General features: G+C 41.1%; 1 protein-coding gene across 6 annotated transcripts in view; it reads left to right on the plus strand.

The window, feature by feature from the left end:
* Positions 1–23,410, plus strand: part of camk2d1 (calcium/calmodulin-dependent protein kinase (CaM kinase) II delta 1) — a 70,312-nt gene that overhangs the window by 37,797 nt on the left and 9,105 nt on the right. For 2 of the 6 annotated variants that reach the window (XM_078105859.1, XM_040181672.2), the window contains exons 6-15: positions 2,935–3,007; positions 4,354–4,456; positions 5,292–5,375; positions 5,565–5,659; positions 12,050–12,172; positions 12,306–12,389; positions 12,626–12,668; positions 15,492–15,529; positions 19,240–19,284; positions 20,528–20,576. In XM_078105859.1, the coding sequence (XP_077961985.1) occupies positions 2,935–3,007; positions 4,354–4,456; positions 5,292–5,375; positions 5,565–5,659; positions 12,050–12,172; positions 12,306–12,389; positions 12,626–12,668; positions 15,492–15,529; positions 19,240–19,284; positions 20,528–20,576 (737 nt within the window). Of the gene's footprint in view, positions 1–2,934; positions 3,008–4,353; positions 4,457–5,291; positions 5,376–5,564; positions 5,660–12,049; positions 12,173–12,305; positions 12,390–12,625; positions 12,669–15,488; positions 15,530–19,239; positions 19,285–20,527; positions 20,577–23,410 lie in introns of all 6 variants that reach the window. The other 4 variants (XM_078105861.1, XM_040181674.2, XM_040181671.2 and 1 more) reach the window with 3 other exon arrangements.

Below are 23,410 nucleotides of genomic sequence, written 5' to 3' on the forward strand. Positions count from 1 at the left end.
TTTTGCAAACACGGAAGTGTTCTAAATAAGTCGGTCGCTGTTTGTAGAATATGTAGAAAACAAATAAAAAAACACGGAAACACAACGAATCTTTCCAGCCATCTACTAAGGCGCCATGGGATTAAACAAAACGCCGACAGTCAGGCATCTCTAGCAGCGTTACCGCTGCAGCAGCAGCAGAAGGTAACTCCAGCTCTGCAGACACCTCAGGCCTCGCCAGCACAAAACTCAGCGCGGGCGAAAAACATCACAGTAACAATTGCTTTATCTGTAAAGACATGCGACCCAACAATGTGGTTGAAAATCCGGGGTTCTGTGAATTGATCCAAACATTGTGTAATTATTGTGTAATGTTTACATTGAAAATGGTTGCACTTGATTCAAATAAAAGCTTAATAAATTTGCCATTAATTGTTGTTTGCTTGTTTATAATATCCATAATTAATTTAAACCTGATTTCCTTACAAGAAACAACAGGGATCTCGGAAACTTTGCCTGCACTGTCCAGTAAAGTTACTGAATCGATTTCAAGTCACTGAATCGAATCGAATCGTTCTAAATGAACCCAGATCGTCCATGAATCAAATCGGCAACCATGAATCGCAATTCGAATCGAATCGTTGTTAAAATGAATCATTACACCCCTAATATCAATAGAGCATATTACCTGATATTATTGGAATTACGACGTTAGATTGTGACTAACTTGAGTTCACCATCTGACCAGCTATTGAAATCCACTTCAGAAAAGAACCCTCTCTGGTGGGTTTTGTACAGTAAAGTTACATTCCTTATCCCAGCATTTCCGTTTAAGATTTTCAAATGGCTTCAATTATCGAAGTTTGGTCTGGATTTTGGTTTGAAGTGGATTTGATTTGTAAGAATCTGAAAGAGCTTTATAGATGTATTTCCCCCTACTTTTGTGTTGAAATTGCTTAAAGAAACCGTTCCCGATGTCGTTTCCTTTTAAGGGTAACAAATAAATAATATCATCTGTGTGTTAACTACTTATGGCAGGGGTGTCAAATTCATTTTTAGGTAGGGGACCACATACTGTCTACTTTGATTGCACGCGGGCCGGACCAGTAAAATCCTAGGCGACGGTCCGGTCGACGAGGGTGCGATGACCCTGCGCGCCGTCATTTTCAAGCGGCTGCTGCTAAATGGAGGAAGGCAATCCACCTGGTCTAACGCGTGCGCCCACTCAGAGTGCGACCCGCAGTGGACTTTCTAGGAATAGCAGCTACTTTTTATAGAAATGCAATTTAAGTCTTTCTGTCAGTTTCACACTTAGCAAGTCGTCCGGCGGGCCTCACTGGATCCCATGGGGAAACTGTTAAACAGATCAATGATTAAACATTGTCATCTTTACATGTTACGGCGCTAATGTACCGTTTAAATAAAGAGGATTTCATTATTGTTTCTAGGGTTAAAAGTTAGGTTTGAAGTATTACCCTTTCTGCTAAATGTCTGGGTCCAGTAATTGTCAGGTTGTCAGCTGAATCTGAGAATCTTTTTGGTATGACTTTAAATGGACAGAGACCTACATCAAACTTGTTTTCCCCTGTATCTGGCAGCCTGAATTATACTTATCTTATTAATATGTTGCATTGTGCCATGAGGATGGATACATTGCTATTTATTAAGAAATATGATCATCACCTATATCTCCAGGCGAGATGACTCCATCGTCATTACTCCAGCTCTGTACTTACCAGACAGACATGATATTGATATAGATAATTTGGTTGTTCTCGTGAGGAAAAAGTGAATAGTGGTATTTCACAGAACGGCAAGCTGTTTGTTAAATAGTTGTTCTTGTTTCATGCGTATGCTATGTTCTGTCTGCCTGTTCTTGTTTCTGGACATTTACCTGTTCTCCCTCTTCTTTTTTTTTGGTCTGGTGTCTCTCCTCCACAGTCACTGCACACAGCAGATTTTAGAAAGTGTAAATTATTGCCACATAAATGGCATGGTACACAGGGACTTTAAGGTTAGTATGTGACCAGGGAAACGTCTCAAAGGCGCCTGCAGCACCTTGCCTTGCTCCTCCACTGCCTCAACAGTTGAGCAATTAACCTTTTCAGTGAATGCCACCTCCTCCCTAACCTCACCTCACCGCCAACAGTCACGCCACACAGCGCAATTTGACAGTGTCCTTAAATTCCCCTATGGCAGGGCATTGTTGGCTGGACAGGTGGTAGCCGGTGTAATCTATGGGGGGGAATCTGTATGTCAGGGCAAAAAGTGCATGTAGCATCTCTCCAACTCCATGCTCTGACGCAGACACTGAGAGCCTGTCACCTTTGGGAGTAGAGGAGGAGGAGTTTGTGGCTTTAGACACTTGAATGAATGGATGAACTGTTTGTTCCAAATGATAATGAACGCCCCTCCAACATCACCATTACATTAAATTATACAATTATTAAAATAAATCAGACACATAAAGGAGGATGAGAGAGAAACAAATATACTTGGAGATATTTGTTGATGGAATAAAGAAGGAACAAACTTTCCATTCATCAAAAGTGTTCAGATTAAGGAGAACTTTCCTGCAGCTTCTTTGTCTCCCTCTTCAGCCTCCCCGTGGCCAGCCTCCAACTGGCTAGGGGCAACACCACTTCTGTTTGGAGACTCTGGGAGGGAACGGCCGTGTTGTCACAGCTGTAGATAACTACACTACTGGGCCAACTACAGAAATTACACCTACGTTTTTTATTCTTTACTTCTCACAGCAAATATCAGTAGGTGAACATAGCAATAACGGATAAATATTTTGGACATTGAGTTAATGGGCTACTTAGTGGCCCTGAATATGGCATTTTACTGGATCGTCTCTCTGCTAACATGGTCAGCCACTCCTGAGTCTCAAAGCTATTTGACAGCCACAGACAGTGAGTCACTAACACATGGCCCCCTGGTGTTTGCATGCAGTCATTGCATTCAGCAGATCCTTGAGGCTGTGCTCCACTGCCACCAGATGGGGGTGGTTCACCGCGATCTCAAGGTAAGTGCACTTACTGTGAATATCTTTACCGTTTTGTCCTGTGACCCAAAACACTCCAGCACTACATAAAACCAGCCATAGTTTTGTATTTTTAAGTCCCCATATGGTTATCCTGTTAAAAACAAGTTTTAAACAATTAAATACAATTATGTAGTAATGAAAAAGAACAGACAGAAGTTTCAATATAACCATACTGCTGACTAACCCTGCTGTCAGAGACACAGTGAGGGGAGAACAGTTTACTTTGAATAGTGTGTTTCATACATTGCTGCCGCTTTCTTTTAATTGAGTGTATTTTTGATGCCTTACGAGGGGGTCCGCTCATTGTGGGTTGCATTCATTCAATCAAACAAACAGCAATGGCTGTGACAGAAACACCTAACAAAGGTTCATACACTGGGTGCACCTTTTATAGTTGCATTTTAAATTAATATTATCTAATTGAAAACAAACTCTTCTATTGTGTTTGGCTGTGTTTGGGGAACAATGTAGTTCCATGGAGGAAACCCACTTTGTAGTGCTCAAACACTTATCTTTTAGTTACTAACTAACTATTTGTTATTTAAGGATACAAATGCAACCTTTTCATATGTGCATGTATGAGTGTTTCAGATCCGTAAAAATGTTTCACTTGTATGCATGTATGTATTTCATATGTATGTGTATATGACACAGAAGTATATATGTATGCGAGTGTGTTTCTCATATGTACGTGTAAGTGTGTCTCATTAGTGTTCGCGAGAGTGTCTCAATAGTTAAGCCCTAAACGGCCCCTCATAGTCTGTGGGCCAGTCAATGCTCAACTGCAGCGTGTGGTGTACACAAAGGTCTAAATGATTCCTTGTTGGCAGCATCAATAGCACTCGTGCGGGAAGTCATTGTGATGTCATGACGGAACTTTTAACTTACATATGCAGAAGAACGCTCCTTAAGACCTCTTCAACAAACTTTGACAAGTTGAGTGAATGCGAAGGGGTGTTTTCAGTGGGCTGGGGTAAACTGTTGGTGGAGATTGTTTGCAATGATGCTGGTGAATGCATTTACCCATAATCCTCCCACTCTCCTCCTTTCCCTTTAGCTATCATTCCTACATTTACCCTGTAGCTGCTTCCATTGTTCTCCAGCTCCACTCTCAGTCCTAACTGTTTAAACTCTTTGTTTAACATGTCTTCCTAATATTATCACCCTGTGAACTCGTAACAGCCCGTCCCGCTGCTGCTTAACAAAAACACATCAAAATATTTAAAGCTTTACTGGTTCACTACAAGATTATTATAATTTTATAATGATATTGCTGTATTTGTGCAAGGACCTCAAGTTTTTTTTTTTTGTCTCCTAACTTCAAGCCAGAGAATTTACTCTTAGCCAGCAAGTTGAAGGGGGCAGCGGTCAAACTGGCAGACTTTGGCCTGGCTATTGAGGTGCAGGGAGACCAGCAGGCATGGTTCGGTGAGTACATGACAATTTCTAAATGATTTTGTGATGAATAAATTAATGCCTGGTTGCTTTTTGTGATCTTTCATTTTTAATTACAGTCTTACGGCATAATGCTAATATCAGTCAATGGGAATTTTCGAGGGAAAATCCATCTCTTTTAAAAAAAGTAAAACATTGGTATCCTCTTTGATTTACAGTTATATTTCGGACCTCTCTAAATGCTTGAGCTTCTCTCAGATTACAATATAGCGTTATAGCGTATACACTCTTTTGACGGAAAGTTCTTACTAAGCCGATAAAACAGAACTATTGATATTTTGTCCTAGTTTTGTATTCCCTCTAATTGGAAAATGCAATGAACCTCTTTAATTGAAGAGATGTATTGTATCATTAATGCTCTGTGTACCCAGCTAAAGGGTCTAGGTGTGCCACTTCTCTGGGCTCTTTGGAGTGGACTTATTTCAGACCTATTTTTTCTCTGTATTCCCTGTAGAACAGAAAAATAATTGTTCTATTCCCAATCTGCAGCCTCCTTCTGGAACGAGTTCCCTTAATCTTCTGACTTTTAGTACAACTCAAACTATGCCTCAAAAGGTCTGCTGCAACTTTGAAGCTGTTTAAGGAGGCTACGCGTTGCTGGTAGCCAAACCATAAAGGTTTATTTTGCCATTGTTAACCTTGGCTCATAAACTTGACTTTATGGGACCACTGGTCCTTAGCTATACTGGGAAATGTTTTTTTTTTAGTTTTTGATAGACTTTGACATACAGCAGGTTGAGAATTCAATGTTGGGCTAAGCAAAGATACAATAAAGGGGCAGCTGTGTTTATGAGTGTATGTGTCACAGGTTTTGCCGGTACACCTGGGTACCTGTCTCCAGAGGTACTGAGGAAAGATCCATACGGAAAGCCAGTAGACATGTGGGCCTGTGGTAAGACAATAAAAACTGTTGCTTCGTTGATCTGGGGGGTAGCCGAGGGAAGCAGCTAGAGATAACTAAAATACATTCCGTCTGTTTTATGTTCTTCTTGCATTTTGGCAGTTGGCATTTACTCTGTGTGTGTGTGTGTGTGTGTGTGTGTGTGTGTGTGTGTGTGTGTGTGTGTGTGTGTGTGTATAGGCGTGATCCTCTACATCCTCCTGGTGGGATACCCTCCATTCTGGGATGAGGACCAGCACAGACTCTATCAGCAGATCAAAGCTGGGGCTTATGATGTGAGTTTTATAATGACACTAATTCTCTTCTATGCGTAGCAGCAGCCGATACAAATTGGGAATGTGCTGTGCTGACTGGTTATATTCTTGAACTCATTGAACGGTAGAGCAGGGGTTATCAACAATATTTTTCAGAGGGCCAGAATTTTACCAGACCGTCTCCTTGGGGGCCCTTAAATAAAAATAAAATGTTGGTATAACATTCTGATTTGATGTTTATTGTTTATACTTTTTCCATTTCATTACAAAACTGAAGGCCTTTATGAGTCAGGCTACTATCACCTATACGTCAACTTTACTTATAGAGCACTGTAAAAACAAACACAGAGGAAGTGACAGGAAAGGGTCTCTTAACAGAGGTAAAATGGCACTGAAAAGCTATGAAACGCAAAGTTAATATTGAAAACAGGTCCTTCAATGATGACTGGAATGAGAAGTACGCATTTATCATGCCAACCTTCTGAAATGCCTCACCAGTATGCCTAATTTGCAACGAAACTGTTGCTGTTGCAAAATAATACAATTTGCACCGTCACCACGACACTAAACATTCAAATTTCTAGATTTCATATCCTGAGCAGTCAGAGGTGCGTCAGAGAAAAATCGCGGCATTGAAATCTGCCTACTCCCGTGCAAGTGGCATTATTACTCGAAATTTAACTGATCAAGAGAGAGTAACGTGTGCATCCCTGCAGGCTGCTTGGGTGCTTTGCAGACATAACCGGTCTTTCACGGAAAGTGAGGTTTTAAAGGAGTGCATGATCACCATTCTGGAGGAACTGACAAATCAATGGACAGCAATGGAGTTATTGCATCTGTCAAACAAGTACCTCCATCTGCCTCAAGAAAGAATGCACATCGTGTACACGTTTTGACGGAGCAAGTCCAGCGAGCTGTTATTGATTGGGTCAAGGAAGCCAAATATATTTCGCTGGCTATTGAGTCCACATGGATATCTCACAGTTTTTGTCAGATACTTTGATGGAAAAGATTTCCGAGAAGAGCTGTTGGCATTGCTTCCGCTCGAGGACAACACCACTGCTGACATCATCTTTGGAAAACTGGAGGATTTTTTTAAAAGCCATGGACAGAGTAGTGCACCTGCCATGATTGGAAAAGATAAGGGTCTGGTGAGCAGAATAAAGACTGTCGCTCCTAAAACTAACGCACTCCATTGTATCATCCATCAAAGCGTGCTGTGCGCAAAGCTAAGTGGGGAGCTGAAAGAGGTAATTGAGAAAACAATGAAAATGATTAACCACATCAGAGGAACTTCAAGCACGCAGCACCGCCTGTTCCGCAAATTCGTGCTGGAATCCCAGGCTTCTCATGATGACCTGTTACTCCACAATGACGTGCGCTGGCTTAGTAAGGGCAAAGCACTGGAGTGCTTCGTTGAACTCCGTGCCCAAGTAGTGGATTTTTTAAAACAAAGTAAGTCCAAAGCAGCAGCTGACCATCTCCGCATCATGCAAGACATGGGATACATGTGCAACGTTGCGTTTTTAACAGACATTTTCTTAATGTCCAGCTGCAAGGAAAAGAAAAATCAGTGGTGGATTTGCTGGAAAACCTTGATGCCTTTGGGAACAAACTTGATCTGTTCATCACAGATTTGTTGTCAGGGAGGCTTCTGCACTTCAACACACTGAAGACGGTGGGAGAAGGCAACGTAACAGACAAGATGAAGACATTTATTACACAATTAAAAGACAAATTCTCTGCTAGATTCGATGACTTTTTTATTTCCAGGAATGTCATTCAATTTGTGCGTGACCCATTCACCATCACCCCAAGAGGAGAATTCTCCACAAACACGGTAAAAATGCTGCAGGTGGACGAGGCAGCCATTCAGAGCGAGCTAGCTGAAATTCAGGCCGCAGGCGACATGAAGGCTGCTCTCCGTGGTGCTGAAAGCCTGAGCGCATTTTGGTATCTTGTCCCGAGGTCGCTGGCTATGTATGTGCTCACCATGTTCGGTTCAACCTACACCTGTGAGGCTGCGTTCTCCCAAGATGAACTTGATTAAACCGCACGAGAGGTACCGACTTTCAACCCAGTGGGGGGGACAGTGTTGGAGGACTGTTTGCGCATAAGTCCGACAGCGGCCAAGCCTGATGTGAAAAAGTTGGTGTCAGAGTGGAAATGTAACTTCAGTAGTGTGACTAGTAGTCCATTTCAGCCTTGTGATTTGATTTCGCCCACTTAACGTTTAATTGAGACCTGTTTTGTTCTGGTTCCGGGCTATTTATTTACATGCTATTTTAAGTTGTGCCAGATCGTTTTTCCTCCTTTTTTAGTCCTGAGGAGTCTGCTGGTTCCAAGCATGTTGTTGAGACTTTGAACTAAAAACCCGAATGTTAAGTAAGGTGAGGAAAAGTTATGTTTAAAAAAAACCCTGTGAGAAACAATAAAACACTGTAACCAGTCTGTCCTCATTTCGGAGTGTAGCCTAAATAGAGTCATAAATGGTGGTGATTACTGATAAGAGACTCAGTTGTTGCTGTTTTTAGTTGCTTTAATAGTGTGGAATAGGCCTACATATTTTCTCTTTGATCCTCACAATTTTGGAATCCAGTCGCGGGCCGGATCGAACGGCTTGGTAAGAAAGTCCATGCATGCAAGTTAATAAATGTGTTGTGCCTTTTGAGGCTTTTATTGACAGTATTGATTGATTTCCTCTGCCTTAAGATTCCAATATTGCTTCTAGTTGAAAGTATGGAATCCGTGTATCATTCGTTCTTTCGTTTTTTTATTGATAAACCAAAAATTATTTGTTTTTCCGTTATTCAATTCAGAAACCAGTAAAAAGAAGAAAAAAAATCGAAAAACGAGCCACTGGCCGACATTTATTTTGAAAGTTACAGACAGTTTATTAAAGGCCCAACCAGGGAGAACTCTTTGAATCACTGCTACACCACAATAAGCGGGGCCTATCACACCATCCCTCGTGGTGCACTGGAAGATTGTGACTACATCATGGTCCATCTGATGGCAAAGAAAGCTGAATTGAAAGCTCTGCAAATCTGTGGTGAGGGAATTCAAAAAGTGGACCAGTAAGACTCTGGAGGCTCTTTGGGCATGCTTGGACTGCACAGACAGGGATTCATTTTTTTCTTCAGGTCTGCTACTAACAGTCTGCAAGTGGATCACTGACAGGAAGCATGTGATTCTGGGGAAAAATGTCTCAGCCTCTCTGTGCATCCAAACCGGTTCCACCAATGGCTGTTTTTTTCCCCTCTGATCTTCTCCCTGTACACCAACAGCTGCAGCTCCAGTCAACAGTCCGTCCTGCACATGACACCACCCTCATTGGACTCAGCTCTGGTGGGGATAAGTCCGCCTACAGGTGGGATTCTGACCGTCTGGTGATGTGGTGCAGTCAAAACCACTCTAACTCTGCGTTGAGCTCTATGCTTTAAATCTCTCAGTGGCAATAGTAGTGGATTTCAGGAACAATGCAGGCCCAACTTCCCCGATTACCCTGGGTTATTCCCCTGCCAACGTTGTGGAGTCATTCCGATTTCTTCATCATTACCCAGAACCTCAAGTGGGAGCTTTTTTCTGCAGGCGATTCTCAAAATGAGCAATACTCATCACCATATGGTACGTGGGGCCACTGGCAAGGACAGGCTGCAGCGTATAATTTGCTCTGCAGAGAGGGTGATTGGCTGAAATCTGCTGTACCTCCAGGACTTGTTTGCTTCAAGGACCCTGAAGAGAGCTAGAATGCCCCTCTCAACCCAGACAGAAACAGTTTGTGTCCCTTACAAGACCTCACGGCACACAAAAGGTTTCTTCCCATCAGCAGTCAGGCTCATCAACAGAGCCCGGGTACCCCACTGACTGACACTTGACACGTTCAAATATACTTGACACCTTCACACACCTCTGTAAAGTGTAGTATTGTTATGTTCTCCAGTTTATTATTTTATTTTATATTCTAGTGTTAATTTAATTAAAGTCCAACGTACTCGGCAAATAAATGATTCTGATTATTACCTCACTACATGAGTAGTTCTTGCAGCACCTTACTCTTTTCTGCAACACTGTCTATGATTGTCTCACTATTCAGCATCTGCAAAACATCTGTCTTTGTACCCATTAACATAAAAGCCTTCACGTGCTGTTGAGAGTGAGCTGCTTTTTGATATATTTCAGCGTAGAAAAGCTTTGCTTGCATGCTAAATTGCCCCCTTCACAACTACCACTATGGATAGTGTTAGGATTTAGAGCAGTAAAGCACGCCTACCGGTAGAAATTATTATATGTGTGATCATGACTAGTGGTAGAATTGTAGTTGATATAAGATATTATATTATTATGTTACATTAATATCTGTAATATGAATTGAACACACTGTATATCTTGTAAGTCATTTAATAATGTACACATGACATCCATCTATAATGTAATGTTCAGCTTGGGGGACACTTGAACCTTCCTTGATGGATTTCTTCCATATTTTCTATCCAATGAAGTCAGGCTAAAGTTTAGGAGCATAGCATATCGTAGCTGTACATATAAGATAGCCCTCCTTGGCAACGGATTGATTTTGACATATAAAATTAGTTGAAAGTTTCAAAAAACTGAATTGGGGATAGGACAATCAGAAGCCACCTGATAACCTTTATTGATGGTCATGTTAAACTGGTAAAGGACGATTCTCTATTCCGGGGGATATTACACTATTCATAGCGTATTTCATTTTGTAACTATTTGTTTCTGTTAGTTATTAAATACTTTTCAATTTGGCTGAAAAGCAAGCTGACATTGACCAAGTCAACGCCAACTTAATATCACTGTCACCAGTTGGTGTCTTTTACATTACATGTCATTTAACTGACGCTTTTATCCAAAGCGACTTACAATAAGTGCATTTCAAGCATAAGGATACAAACTCAAAAAAACAAGAAACAAGAAAGAGCAATTTCATTAAATAAGCCAATTTACAACCTGCTATAGATAAGAGCCATTGTAAGTACAATTTAAGTGCTACAATTTGTTTGTTTGTCTTTTAGGTATAGTCTGAAGAGGTGTGTCTTTAGTTTGCGGCGGAAGATTTAAAGGCTCTCAGCGGTCCTGATGTCATCAGAGAGGTCATTCCACCCTTTCGGAGCCAGTACATTAAAGAGTCGTAATCTTGTTGAGTGTTTTGCTCTCAGTGAGGGAGGAACAAGCAGTTTGACAGATGCAGAGTGGAGTGTGCGGGTTGGGATGTAGGGTTTGACCATGTCCTGGATGTAAGCTGGACCAGACCCATTTACAGGATATGTGAGCACATGGTATGTGAGAGTGGAGTATTGTGGGAGAATTTCGGTTTCCCAAATAAATAAATATATGTTAGCCATCTGAGCCATCCCTGAGCTTTTCAATTCCAACGTTAAAGACTTTTTAACGTATATGACGTTTTGGTGCCGGTACACTGCTGCCAGCTCAGGCTCAAAAGCGGTTTTGTCTACGCAAGTGTTGAGTAGGCTAAAGTGATTGACATTTAACAACATCTAAAACAAAGTTAGACTGACAGAAGATAGAAGAAGAGTAAAGAAGATGGAAACCATTAGTGTGAATTCAGATTGCGATGAGTAGTTTAAATTGGTATTGGACCAACCCCGTCGGCCTACTGGGGACTTCCCTTGTCACGGTGTGGGTTTATTTCCTGTCTTATTTTGTAGTTTTCTGCCTCTTGTCTCCCTGGGTAACTTCACTTCCTGCCTTGTCCTGTCATCCCCTGTGATTGTCTGATGTTTCCACCTGTGTCCAATCACCTGTACCTCCCTAGTGTATTTAAGCCGTGTGTGTCTCTTGTGACTTGTCGCATCATTGTTGATTGTTCTGGATGGTCCTAGTTCCTGCCTGCCTTTTTGCCCTTTTGGAGTTTGTGACGATTAAAGTCTTTTTTTGGTTTGAAGTCTGCGTTTGAGTCCTGCCTTCCCCGCACCCTGACATCCCTAGTGTGGAGCTTGGTGTTGGGGACCTGGGGGAGCAAGCTGTTTGTAGATCTGAGGGTGCGGATGGAGGTTTGAGCATGTCCATTTATCCATTTATGGGTGAATAATAGGACTTTATATTCAATCCAGAACTAAACTTGGAGCCAGTGTAGTGAGTAGAATTAGTGATAAGTGCTCATACTACTCATCAGGAGGTAGGCTTTTATATCGCCACAGTATGTCATTTTGAGAATAGAATTACCTGGATTTGGTTGAACAGTTGCTTCCCTTAGTGCTGGAGGGGCTGCCGCCTGTCACTTATGTTTGCAAGGAGAAGGGCATCCTGCTGCCGTTGCTCTTGAATCAGCTCCCTGTGCACTGATTGCTGTTCAGTGGAGATGCATACTATAAACAAATAAGTGACACTCAAAATATTTCTGTGATGCCGTTATTTGAACAGTTCCCTTCTCCTGAGTGGGACACAGTGACTCCAGAAGCTAAAGACCTGATCAACAAGATGCTCACCATTAATCCAGCCAAAAGAGTGACTGCCACTGATGCACTCAAACATCCTTGGATCTGCGTAGGTGTCACATACACTTTCACATCTGCTCTTTCATTCATCACCATATGTAGTCAAACAGCTTGTCCCCTAATAAAATGAATGCCTCTGGACAGACTTTATAACACCGAGAACTGTGTATTTGTATTTACAGCAACGCTCCACTGTGGCCTCCATGATGCACAGACAGGAAACTGTGGAGTGCCTAAAGAAATTCAATGCCAGAAGGAAACTCAAGGTAAGTGACAACTTTCAATATCTACTGGTCGGAGGAGTCAATCGACTCTGATGTGAAAGTTAATCAATTTGGTATTTTCTTTAAAAACGCTGGTCCCCTTAATTCTAATAACTGCTATGTGGTCATATCTAGAATCATAATCATCGTAATTACTAATCAAAAATCATTAACCGCTAAGCCAATTTAAACAATTTAATGAAGTTTGGCCTTCAAAGTGTAAATGTCTCTCTCCTTAGGGTGCTATCCTGACTACTATGCTGGCCACTCGTAACTTCTCAGGTATGACTGAACCAATGAAGACCGATGTCATGGTAATGTCATGCTAATCCTGTTATTGCAGAGTGAATTTTGATCCATAACAACAACATTGTACATGCTGTACTTTTAGGCGGTGCTGACTCCTGTCTTTATTACGTTATTACTTAGTGTTGAAATACTGCTATTTTGAGGGCCTTTTCCTGACTGAAGGACTAGACAAGAGGCAAAATGTTCAAACACTTTCTTTTTGTACCTTCAAAACAATCAGTTTCGGGTGACCATAGTGTTAACTTATTTCCCCCCCATGTGGTAACTCATTTGTAAGGTAAGACCGCTTCTTCACACTGGGACTGGTACTGAGGCAGGTTATATTTACTAAGGTGTCAGTACTTTGCTCTCCTTATTAGACTTTGTAACCTCTGGTACAGAATATGTAAAGTATAATTGTGGTCAAAAGTTTACATACATAATGTCATGGCTCTCTTGAGTTTCCAGTTATTTCTACAACTGATTTTGCTCTGATAGAGTGATTGAAATAAGTACTACTTTGTCACAAAAAACATTCATGAAGTTTGGTTCTTTTATGACTTTATTATGGGTTAACAGAAAAAGTGACAAAATCTGCTGGGTCAAAAATATACATACAGCAACATGAATTAGCAATTTTGGTGATCAATGAAATGAGCTTCATAGCATGGCCTCTTAACTTCTTGTGAGTGATTATGAGTGACTACAGCTGGTGACTTCTCTGAGGCCATTTAAATAGGGCTCATTGGACACAAACGCCTACAAATGCTACAATGGAAAAGTCAAAGGAGCTCAGCATGGATCTGAAAAAGCGAATCATTCACTTGAACAAGTCAGGAAAGTCACTTGGAACCATTTCAAAGCAGCTGCAGGTCCCAAGAGCAACAGTGCACAAACAACAGTTTGTAAGTGCATGGCACTGTTTTGTCACTGCCACAATCAGGAAGAAAACGCAAGCTATCGCCTGCTGCTGAGAGGAAATTGGTCAGGAGGGTGAAGAGTCAACAGAGAACCACCAAAAAGCAGATCTGCCAAGAATTAGAAGCTGCTGGAACACAGGTGTCAGCATCCGCAGTGAAGCGTGTTTTGCATCTCCATGGACTGAGAGGCTGCCATGCAAGAAGGAAGCCCTTGCTCCAAAAGCGGCACCTTAAAGTCTAGTTTATGCTTCTGCGTTTTCAGAGCGACGCAGACGCACGACCCCCCTTGCGTGTCCCTTGTGTGCCTTTTCACACCTCCTTGCGTGTGTCGAGCCATTTTTCTAGGCTTGCGTCGCTTTCAACGCAAGCAACGCAAGCCTCCCGCAACGCACAAGACTGCGATTGGTCTGCTAACTACATCCTTTACGGAGTCTCACATATTCGCTTTCATAGCCCGATACAGCCATTATTAAAATGTTTAATGTTGTAGAATGTTTACGAGAGAACGGATCAGATTGAAGAACTTTTGTCGGAAGAAATGCGTAAATATGACCGCCTATACAAGCTATCATTGGCGGGTTGTAGAAGCGGGTTGGATTCACGGAGGGAGATCGCCGCAAACGCCGGTTTGCCGGTCGAGAGGTACACAAAGTTGTGGAGGAAAATATGGGACAAATGTGTCCGCGATGAAAAGCAGCAGTGGCGATGCACGGGGCAATAAAGTCTGATAAATAAATAAACAAATAAATAAATAGACGTGACTCTCTAGGCCGTCTTCAACAAAAACACGTTACTCCGCCTGTTCTGGCGGTGAATTGCTCTGCAACACACGCAAGACTTTTAGAAGCATGAATTGAAACGAGTGCAACGACGCAGAAGCGTGCGCCAGCCTTCAGTCTCGACTGAAGTTTGCTGCTCATCACATGGACAAAGATAAGACTTTCTGGAGGAAAGTTCTGTGGTCAGATGAAACAGAAATCGAGCTGTTTGGCCACAATGCCCAGCAATATGTTTGGAGGAGAAAAGGTGAGGCCTTTAACCCCAAGAACACCATGCCTACTGTCAAGCACGGTGGTGGTAGTATTACGCTGTGTGTGCGCTGTGTTTTGCTGCACATGGAACTGGTGCTTAACAGAGAGTAAATGGGATAATGAAGCAGGATCACCTTCAAATTCTTCAAGATAACCTAAAATCATCATCCCGAAGGTTTGGTCTTTTTTGGCGCAGTTGGGTGTTCCAACAGGACAATCAGGCTAGAATTAGGGTTTTAGAATGGCCTTCCCAAAGTCCTGACTTAAATCCCATTGAGAACATGTGGACAACGCTGAAGAAACAAGTCCATGTCAGAAAGCCATCAAATTTAACTGAACTGCACCAATTCTGTCAAAAGGAGTGGTCTTTTGGATGGCTATCAAAAGTGCCTAATTGAAGTGAAAAAAGACATGTAAGCAAATATTAGCACTGCTGTATGTATATTTTTGACCCAGCAGACTTTTTTTCTGTTAATCCATAATAAAGTCATAAAAGAACCAAACTTCATGTTTTTTGTGACAAAGAAGTATCTGTTCCAATCACTCTCAGAGAAAAATCTTGCAGACTGGTAGAAATAACGGGAAACTCAAGAGAGCCAGGACATTATGATCTTTATAAGTGTATGTAAACTTTTGACCACAACTGTATGTGGGTCACCAGAGTTTAAAATTTGTGACTACAAATTAGACTGATGGCAATTAAACAATAATTAGTATACAGTAATTCATCGTATAAAACATTTTGAAATGAAAAGTGTAGAGAAAAGGATAAAGAGAGGCTAAGCTGCGCAGACTGACTACATTTTTTAATCGTAACTGGCTAGCTTTTAATAGACTTTGCATTGCTTTCTTTTTCTAAACAGCAGCCAAGAGCCTGTTGAACAAAAAAGCAGATGGAGTCAAAGTAAGTTGCGTTCTTATCGCACTCTTCACAATGCTTTGTTTTCATTCCTTCAACAAAGATAGCAGGAGGTTCTCGGAATACTCTACTCATTGTAGTCGATGAAGTCAAGCAACACAACTGCTCTAAAATTAAAAATTTTAGCCAATAATGATTCCCCTCCTGGATTGTCAATGTGTGAGAGAAGAAGCTACATATGCTGTCTGAGCTGAAGAATCTGTTGTAAATGATGAGTAAACGGTAGGAAATTGGCTTCATTGCTGCTATTTTCCACTCTGCTGTCATGTGATGAAAATCCTCCATTGACACCACCAAGGAATGTGTTTGTACCTCTCCTATCACTACCCACGACTTGTAAATGTGTCTTTCCGTTTCACTTGTTTACGGTGTTTAGAAGCCAGACATGCTGCCTCTGTTACATCACCCAAACATCAGAAATGGCTTTTTCACGGGTAACCCTTGAGGTATCAAGAGATGCAGAGAATCAACTTTAGGGTAAAGGTTCAGGTTGTGTCTCAAGCCAACATCCCAATACAATGGAGAAGAAAATAATTAATAATTAATGATGAATTAATAATTTGTTTAGTCTTAAAAAAGTAAAACGGTTTCCAATTAAGTGGTGGTACTAAATGTAGACAATCTCCGTTTAGGTATGTCTGGTATGCTGATTTGACGTCATTGTTATTGAGTACACCATGTAAATGTAGACAATTTACTAGCACGAAATGCAACATAACAATGAGGGAGGTGATAGAAACAAAGCCACACAAGATAACGATGTTATTTACAGCTGCATTCAGAGTTTTTTACAGGGCAGAAAGTGTACCCTCAGCACTAATAAATCAACGTTGATATTGATTTGATTTCATGTTGTTTTCTAAGAAGTGTAGTTCCAGACCACTATTGGTCGGTAATATGTACGGATCCCCCCTCATGGTTTGGCAGGCATTTGAACCACAGACGAATTACACAATTAAAAGTTAATCCTCACAGTGTGAAGTGAAGTTTTACTGATTGTTACATCACACTTTAAAGCCCTCTGAGACAAATCTGTAATTTGTTATTTTGGGCTATACAAAATAAAATTAATTCAATTGAATTAAAGGAACATATGCCACATTTTTATGTGAACATCCAATCTTTGTTCATCTGAGAAATATATTACATCATTTAGACTACATTTACCATCAGAAATATTTGGATCTCCCGTTTAATGAGCCAAACTGGAATCTGCTGCTGTTAGTTCTTGGAAGCAGTAAAACCCGCTTGTTCAAATCAGGCACACACGGTTCACATTGGTAAAATGAAGTCTGAATCTGTGAATATCTTGCCAACTTTCAATACGGATCAATTGGAAGATGAGAACATATACGCAGGCTACTTCGTATTTCGGGAAAGTTGGCAAGATATTCACAGACTTCTCGGTTCAATAGCTCGTCAGCGAAACCTTATTTTACCAATACGGACCGGTCTGCGAGCCGGACGCATTGGTCTTAATATGCGGCTGAAGTGCCAGTAATGATGGTAAATTAGTAGGGGTGTAACGATTCATTTTAGCAACGATTCGATTCGAATCGCGATTCATGGTTGCCGATTCGATTCATGGACGATCTGGGTTAATTTAGAACGATTCGATTCAGTGACTTTACTGGACAGTGCAGGCAAAGTCTCTGAGATCCCTGTTGTTTCTTGTAAGGAAATCAGGTTTAAATTAATTATGGATATTATAAACAAGCAAACAATTGATGGTAAATGTATTAACCTTTTATTTGAATCAAGTGCCATTTTCAATGTAAACATTACACAATAATTACACAATGTTTGGATCAATTCACAGAACCCTGGATTTTCAACCACATTGTAGGGTCGCATGTCTTCACAGCTAAACTTGGAAATTGTTACTGTGATGTTGAGTTTCGTGCTGGCGAGGCCTGAGGTGTCTGCAGAGCTGGAGTTACCTGCTGCTGCTGCAGCGGTAACGCTGCTAGAGGTGCCTGACTGTCGGCGTTGTTAAATCCCATGGCGCCTTAGTAGATGGCCGGAAAGATTCGTCGTGTTTCCGTGTTTTTTTTATTTAGCTTCTACATATTCTACAAACAGCGACCGACTTATTTAGAACACCTCAGTGTTTGCAAAAGCCGAAATGTTTCCACACGCTGGATCGATAAGTTGGTTTGTAAATGTCTCGCTCGCAGTCGTCTCCTCCACGCTGTGTTTGTTGTTGTTCAGAGTTTCGCGCGGCTGCCGCTGCGTACTGATGACGTCACAGACAGGCAGATTGAATCGAGTAACGTTTAACGTGTCTAAAGTGCTAAAAAACAAACAAACAAACACACATCCACACCGTTTTTGTACTTAAATCCAATGTGCAGTTTCCAAGTATCGATACAATCGATTATGTACCATTTCAATCGATTTGTAATTGATATATGTTGTCCGGAATGCCGATTTGCGGAGCACAGATCGATTCAGTTGGATCGCAGGAATATAAATTGATTAATCGATTCAGTGAATGAATCGTTACACCCCTATAAATTAGGGTTGTAGCTGGTTGTCATCTACGGTGCACTACGGTTACAGAGCGGTGTCATTTGTGTTTTGACAACGTTTTATCTCATAATTTCAACTTTCTATCTTTCTTTATTGTGGAAATGGGCTTCTATAGTTCTGTGAATGCATAACTGATGTGAGGGTTTCGGAACAGAGGATGTTGCATGTGTACAGACTGTAAAGCCCTCTGAGGCAAATCTGTAATTTGCGATTTTGGGCTACACTAAATAAAATGAGTTTAATTGAATTGAATAACTCCAGCCAATCCAAAGGCAGGGTTTGTAACCAATTAGATGTAGAGATACCATGGTGACTGGGTCCGCCCCCTTAGTGTCAAAAACTGCAAGTGCGCAGAAAATACCATCTTGAGCGTGCAGATTCAGGTTTTGCGAACGAGCAAATTGCTCTCTCAAAACCGACTTTTCCACGTGAATGTTTGATTGTTTGAAAAACAGCGCGCATTTTGACAGTAATTCGTTTTCGGTAGTGTAGTAGTAGTGGGCTCTGTCCGCTGGTGAGAGAAACTGCCGCGCTCAGCGAGGTGTGAACAATTGTAAACGTGATGAGGGCGATATTTAAAGTCCCATTCACCCGTGTCTTCTTCCTGCACCATGGCATGCCCATTTGTCTGTCGACCGTGATGGTCCGGACCGTGTTCGGTCGAAGTGGGCTGCATTTGGCCCGTACCTATAATGAGTTTGAGACCCCTGCTCTACAGCAAACAGTTTTGTAAAAGCATTTTGAAAATGTAACACACTCTGTTGCATCCAGTGTATTGTGTATGGGAATTCTTTGGTGGTTTGCCAGAAAAGACACATATACATGTGTTGAGGGATAATTTTCATGGTGTCTGTGTTTAATGTCAGTGATTGTCATGTTATTGTCAGACTCGATCATCTATGTGAAAGACTTGGCATACTTGATGTACACGGAACAATTTCACCTTCCACTAACCATCACATCCTGTGTGTGTGTGTGTGTGTGTGTGTGTGTGTGTGTGTGTGTGTGTGTGTGTGTGTTTGTAGTCGTGCTGTAGTGATCTGTTTGAGTAGAAACTTGCAAATCTTTTCCTTTCCTCTTAAAAAAATTCTGCAACATTACTTCTAACTCACTTCCTTTCTGCACCATCTTCTCTTCTCACTATGTTGGTCCTCTCAAATAAGGAGCCTCAAACCACTATTATCCACAACCCAGCTGATGGAAACAAGGTACACAGCTGATCAGTGTGAACAAGTAGTTTGCATTAAATGTTTGCGCCTCTAATGGAGCCTCAGTGTTGCTTCTGATGATGATGATGATGATGATATGTGTGTCTTTGTACACTCGCCACATGTGATAATTACAAGGGACTATGACATTTCTGTAAAATATTGCATGTTATCAACTCTTTCACTTAATCATCATTTATACATTTTTCTATACTACATAATATAACATTTTGGATATGTTTGTGATTGTCACCCTGTAAGATCTTAACAATAATAATTAATTAATGAGGTTCTGTCATTATTCCTATCGGTCTTCTGAAAAAGCCAGTATTGTCATTTTAAAATGTTTCATGGTTTTGTCATAAGGGATTTTGCATGTTTTTGAAACAAAATAAACACCATGCAAAACCATGGACACTAAAGGTGTGAATAGCCTGCAATCTCCCATGTCTATGTGCAGGTATGGCATGTAGCATCCGATGACATTGTGGGAATACGTGGATGCTTGTATTTTTTGCTTTGTGAAATGACATTGTACAAATACACTATGAGTTATTGTGCATAGTGTTTTGTTTAGCATCATATATAAAAAGCATTTTGTTGAATGTATTAATTCTGCCAATGCAATATTCTGCTCTTTTAATGTCATTAAGCTCATTCAACAAGTACTATGTCATGCAACGTAAGATACTCTAAAAATAGATACTCAGACAGTTTTTTAAACGTGCAGGTATGCCACACTTATTAAGAACAACAGAAAAACTCACTACTATTAAAAAGATCTATTCCAAACTACCAACACATTCTACATGGGGTCGTTGTGGCGCAGGGATAGAGAGGGTGCACTGGGAACCGCATGGTTGGTGGTTTGAGCCCCGACTGACCCATGTCTAAGTGTCCCTGAGCAAGACACCTAACCCCTAATTGCTCCCTGGGCAAAAATGGAAAAGAAGCCATGGGTTAAAAATGCAATGTAAGTCGCTTTGGATAAAAGAGTCAGCTAAATGACCTGTAATCTACAGACTCATTTCCTGCTTCAACATTAAACTTTTAGACTGCATCAACCAATCAATTTGGTCAAGGCAATAATATTGTCTGACTTGAGCTACAGCAGATCCAGTAAATTGGTGTTGGCATATTTGTATGTAGTGTGTACAGCAATGATCCTGTATGTTTGAGGTTGCTGTTTGATGTGCTTTCGCGTCTGCGGACACTTAATGTGTTTTAATGTGTCTCTTCACAGGAGTCCAGTGATAGTGCCAACACAACCATTGAGGACGAAGACGTGAGAGGTAGGGATGATCAGACCTTTCTGTTAACAGTGTTACTCCTTCTGTCTATTGTATAAATGCATTACATGTTGTATTATTATCTATCAGTTTCAGTATGTCATTTCTCATGGGCCTTATTGCTACATTTAGTGAGTCATGGCTGGCCCAGTGCCATGTACTCGATCCGCGGTAGGGGCCTCAGGAGCGAACGTTAGCTCAGGGCCCCTATTAAACCTGTTTGTGGTACATTGGTTGAAACATTTGTACTGCCCACACACTGTGCTATCACGTAGATGGACCTTTAGCCTGGTATCTCCATGTTTTATAGGATTTAGAGGGCTGATAGTGATTTGATTTCAGGCGATTAAAAAAATGTGATGGTTTTCTTTGTGTCTTATAGTGATTTATTTCTTCACCAGTAACATATAAACTGATTACACATCAGAACATTCACAGGGGTTCCCCTGTATCCCCATAGAAACTAATTGTCCAGATAGACAAAGCAGTTACAGAGTTATTACACTTTTTATCATAGGTGTGCCATTTTCAGAGCAGGATGAAGCAGGATGAAACAGGTTTAATAGACTCTTAGTGGACAGGTCATACATGGCCTTTGTCTGTTAAGAGTTATGGTTATGATTTGTTTCATTGCTCAGAGGATATCTAAGGGCTTTAATACTACGAGCTACAGGTTGTGGTTTGAGTTTGATTATGTCTGACTTACTCACATATTTCAAGACACAGATGATAAAAAAGTTAATGAACTTCCACACTGAATGAAGGAAAAGAGGTGTCTGACACACATGATGTGCAACCACACATTGAGCACGTAATCTTAATGTCAGTCAGTTCCTCATTTAAAAAAAGTCAAAAAGAGGAATTTTGTATAACTTCGTTTTAAGTGTTTATTTCAAACTAGCTATTAACTAAAACCCCTATGCCATTCCCAACAAAATCGTTCCCCGTGTGAGGGTATGCTTTCCAGCTTGTTTCAGTATTGTATGAGTAGTCCAGTACTTTTGAAAGCTAATTAAAATGCATCCTTTATTACAGTGTAGCAGTGGTCCAGACTGTTTTTATCTCTTGGGCTACACTTAATATGCTATCCGTATTTGGGCAGTTCTTTGCTGAGGTTTACTCCATTGAAGTAACCAACAACAATGAGCAGAGTGAACATCGGACAGAACTCACTAAACGCGACACAAAACATGTCCCCCCTTTATCTTAACCCCATAACTGTCTTGTGTGTGTTGATGCTAGCCTGGTATGAAGGTATATTTGTGTCTTTAATATGCAAACAAAGCAAATTTCTTAAATCACAAACCAAATTCAAGTTTGGAAGTAAAAATATATAAACTGAGAATAAATTATTTATTTGTTTTTGGCTGCAAAACAAAAACCTTTGCTCAAAAAAAATAAAAATAAACGTGTCGTGGTCTCGAAACAAAAACTTTGGCGATCTGAATGAACCAGGAGTTTCTATTGGTGGTTTGACTGGGCACTCGGTGTTTGCTTCCGCCATTAAACACTGACGGGAGGTGACTGCCCCCTGCAACATGGAGGTAAGTTGACCTTGTATTTTGCCAAAAGTATTTAAATGCAGCAGCACTTTGCTTTCATGTTGATAGTATTTTATTAAAGAACGATATGGTGGGCTGCTGTGTTGACATGAAGCCCCTCTTTCTGTGTGCATTTGACGTTAACATTAGCCCACTGTAATGGTTTGTGTGGACCCAAATGCACTTCACACGGCTCAGGGGATGTTTGACCTTTTATTTTAAGCTCCAGAACAGCAGGCAGAATAACGATAGGACAAAGCACTTGTTTTTCGACGGATCACCTTTTGCCGCCCTGCCGGTAGGTTCATCGGGAGTTGGGATAGCGGGTTAAACAGGGGCAGGCAGGGTTGGCAACAGGTGATCCGTCGTAAAACAAGTGCTGGAGAGTCTGGCATGAAGCGGAAGAACAATCAGGCAATGTGTTTGTGTGAGGCAGGGGACTTAAATTGTTAGGCTTTCTCACCGTAATGGCTCAATCGCAGACCAGGGTCCGTTTGAAGTAGGAGGTTTAACAAACTCTGAGTCAAACCATAAACTCCGAGTTTATTTACCCTGAGATAGGAAACCCTGAGTTTTCGGTTTCAGAACAGCTGTTTAGAGTTGATTCAATCAACTCTGAGTCAACCTACTCAGAGTGGTTGTCCCTGCAGTGGTCCTGCCGTGCGTCTGGCTTGCTACTCGAAATTATTTGAATAATTTCTGTTATAGGAATTGAATGTATTGTACATCTTTTACATTGTTCATTCGGTACACATGACATCCATTGTAGTCTGTCCATCCCGGGAGTGGGATCCCTCCTCTTGACGTTCTCCCTAAGGTTTCTTCCCTTTTTTACCCATGGAAGGGATTTTCATTTTTTGGGGAGTATTTCTTGTGCCGATGTGAGGGTTTCGGGACAGAGGATGTTGCATGTGTACAGATTGTAAAGCCCTCTGAGGCAAATGCGTAATTTGCGATTTTTTTTAATTTTTTTAAATAAACACAGAAACTGCGATACTCTTCTCGCTTTGTCTGCATCATTTTGATGAGGTCATAGACTTTCAGGCCCTTGTGCCTTGTGTAGTCTTCACATGAAGTCCAATTGCCCTCTCAGCCAAGCACACCTCATCCAAGTATTCCAAAGTAAAGAATAGTTGCCCATAACCAAATAACTTTCTAATAAACTCAACAAAACTCAAATGGTCCAAAAGGGCACAATTACATGACAGTTGCGTAATTGCACATCAAGGTAAAAAACAGACTAATGACACATTTAACTGCCTCATTGAGTGCATGCCCAGCCGTTTCAGTTTGCAC

The sequence above is a fragment of the Gasterosteus aculeatus genome, chromosome 7 (assembly GCF_964276395.1).
Source record: "Gasterosteus aculeatus chromosome 7, fGasAcu3.hap1.1, whole genome shotgun sequence".
Classification (NCBI taxonomy): Eukaryota; Metazoa; Chordata; class Actinopteri; order Perciformes; family Gasterosteidae; genus Gasterosteus; species Gasterosteus aculeatus.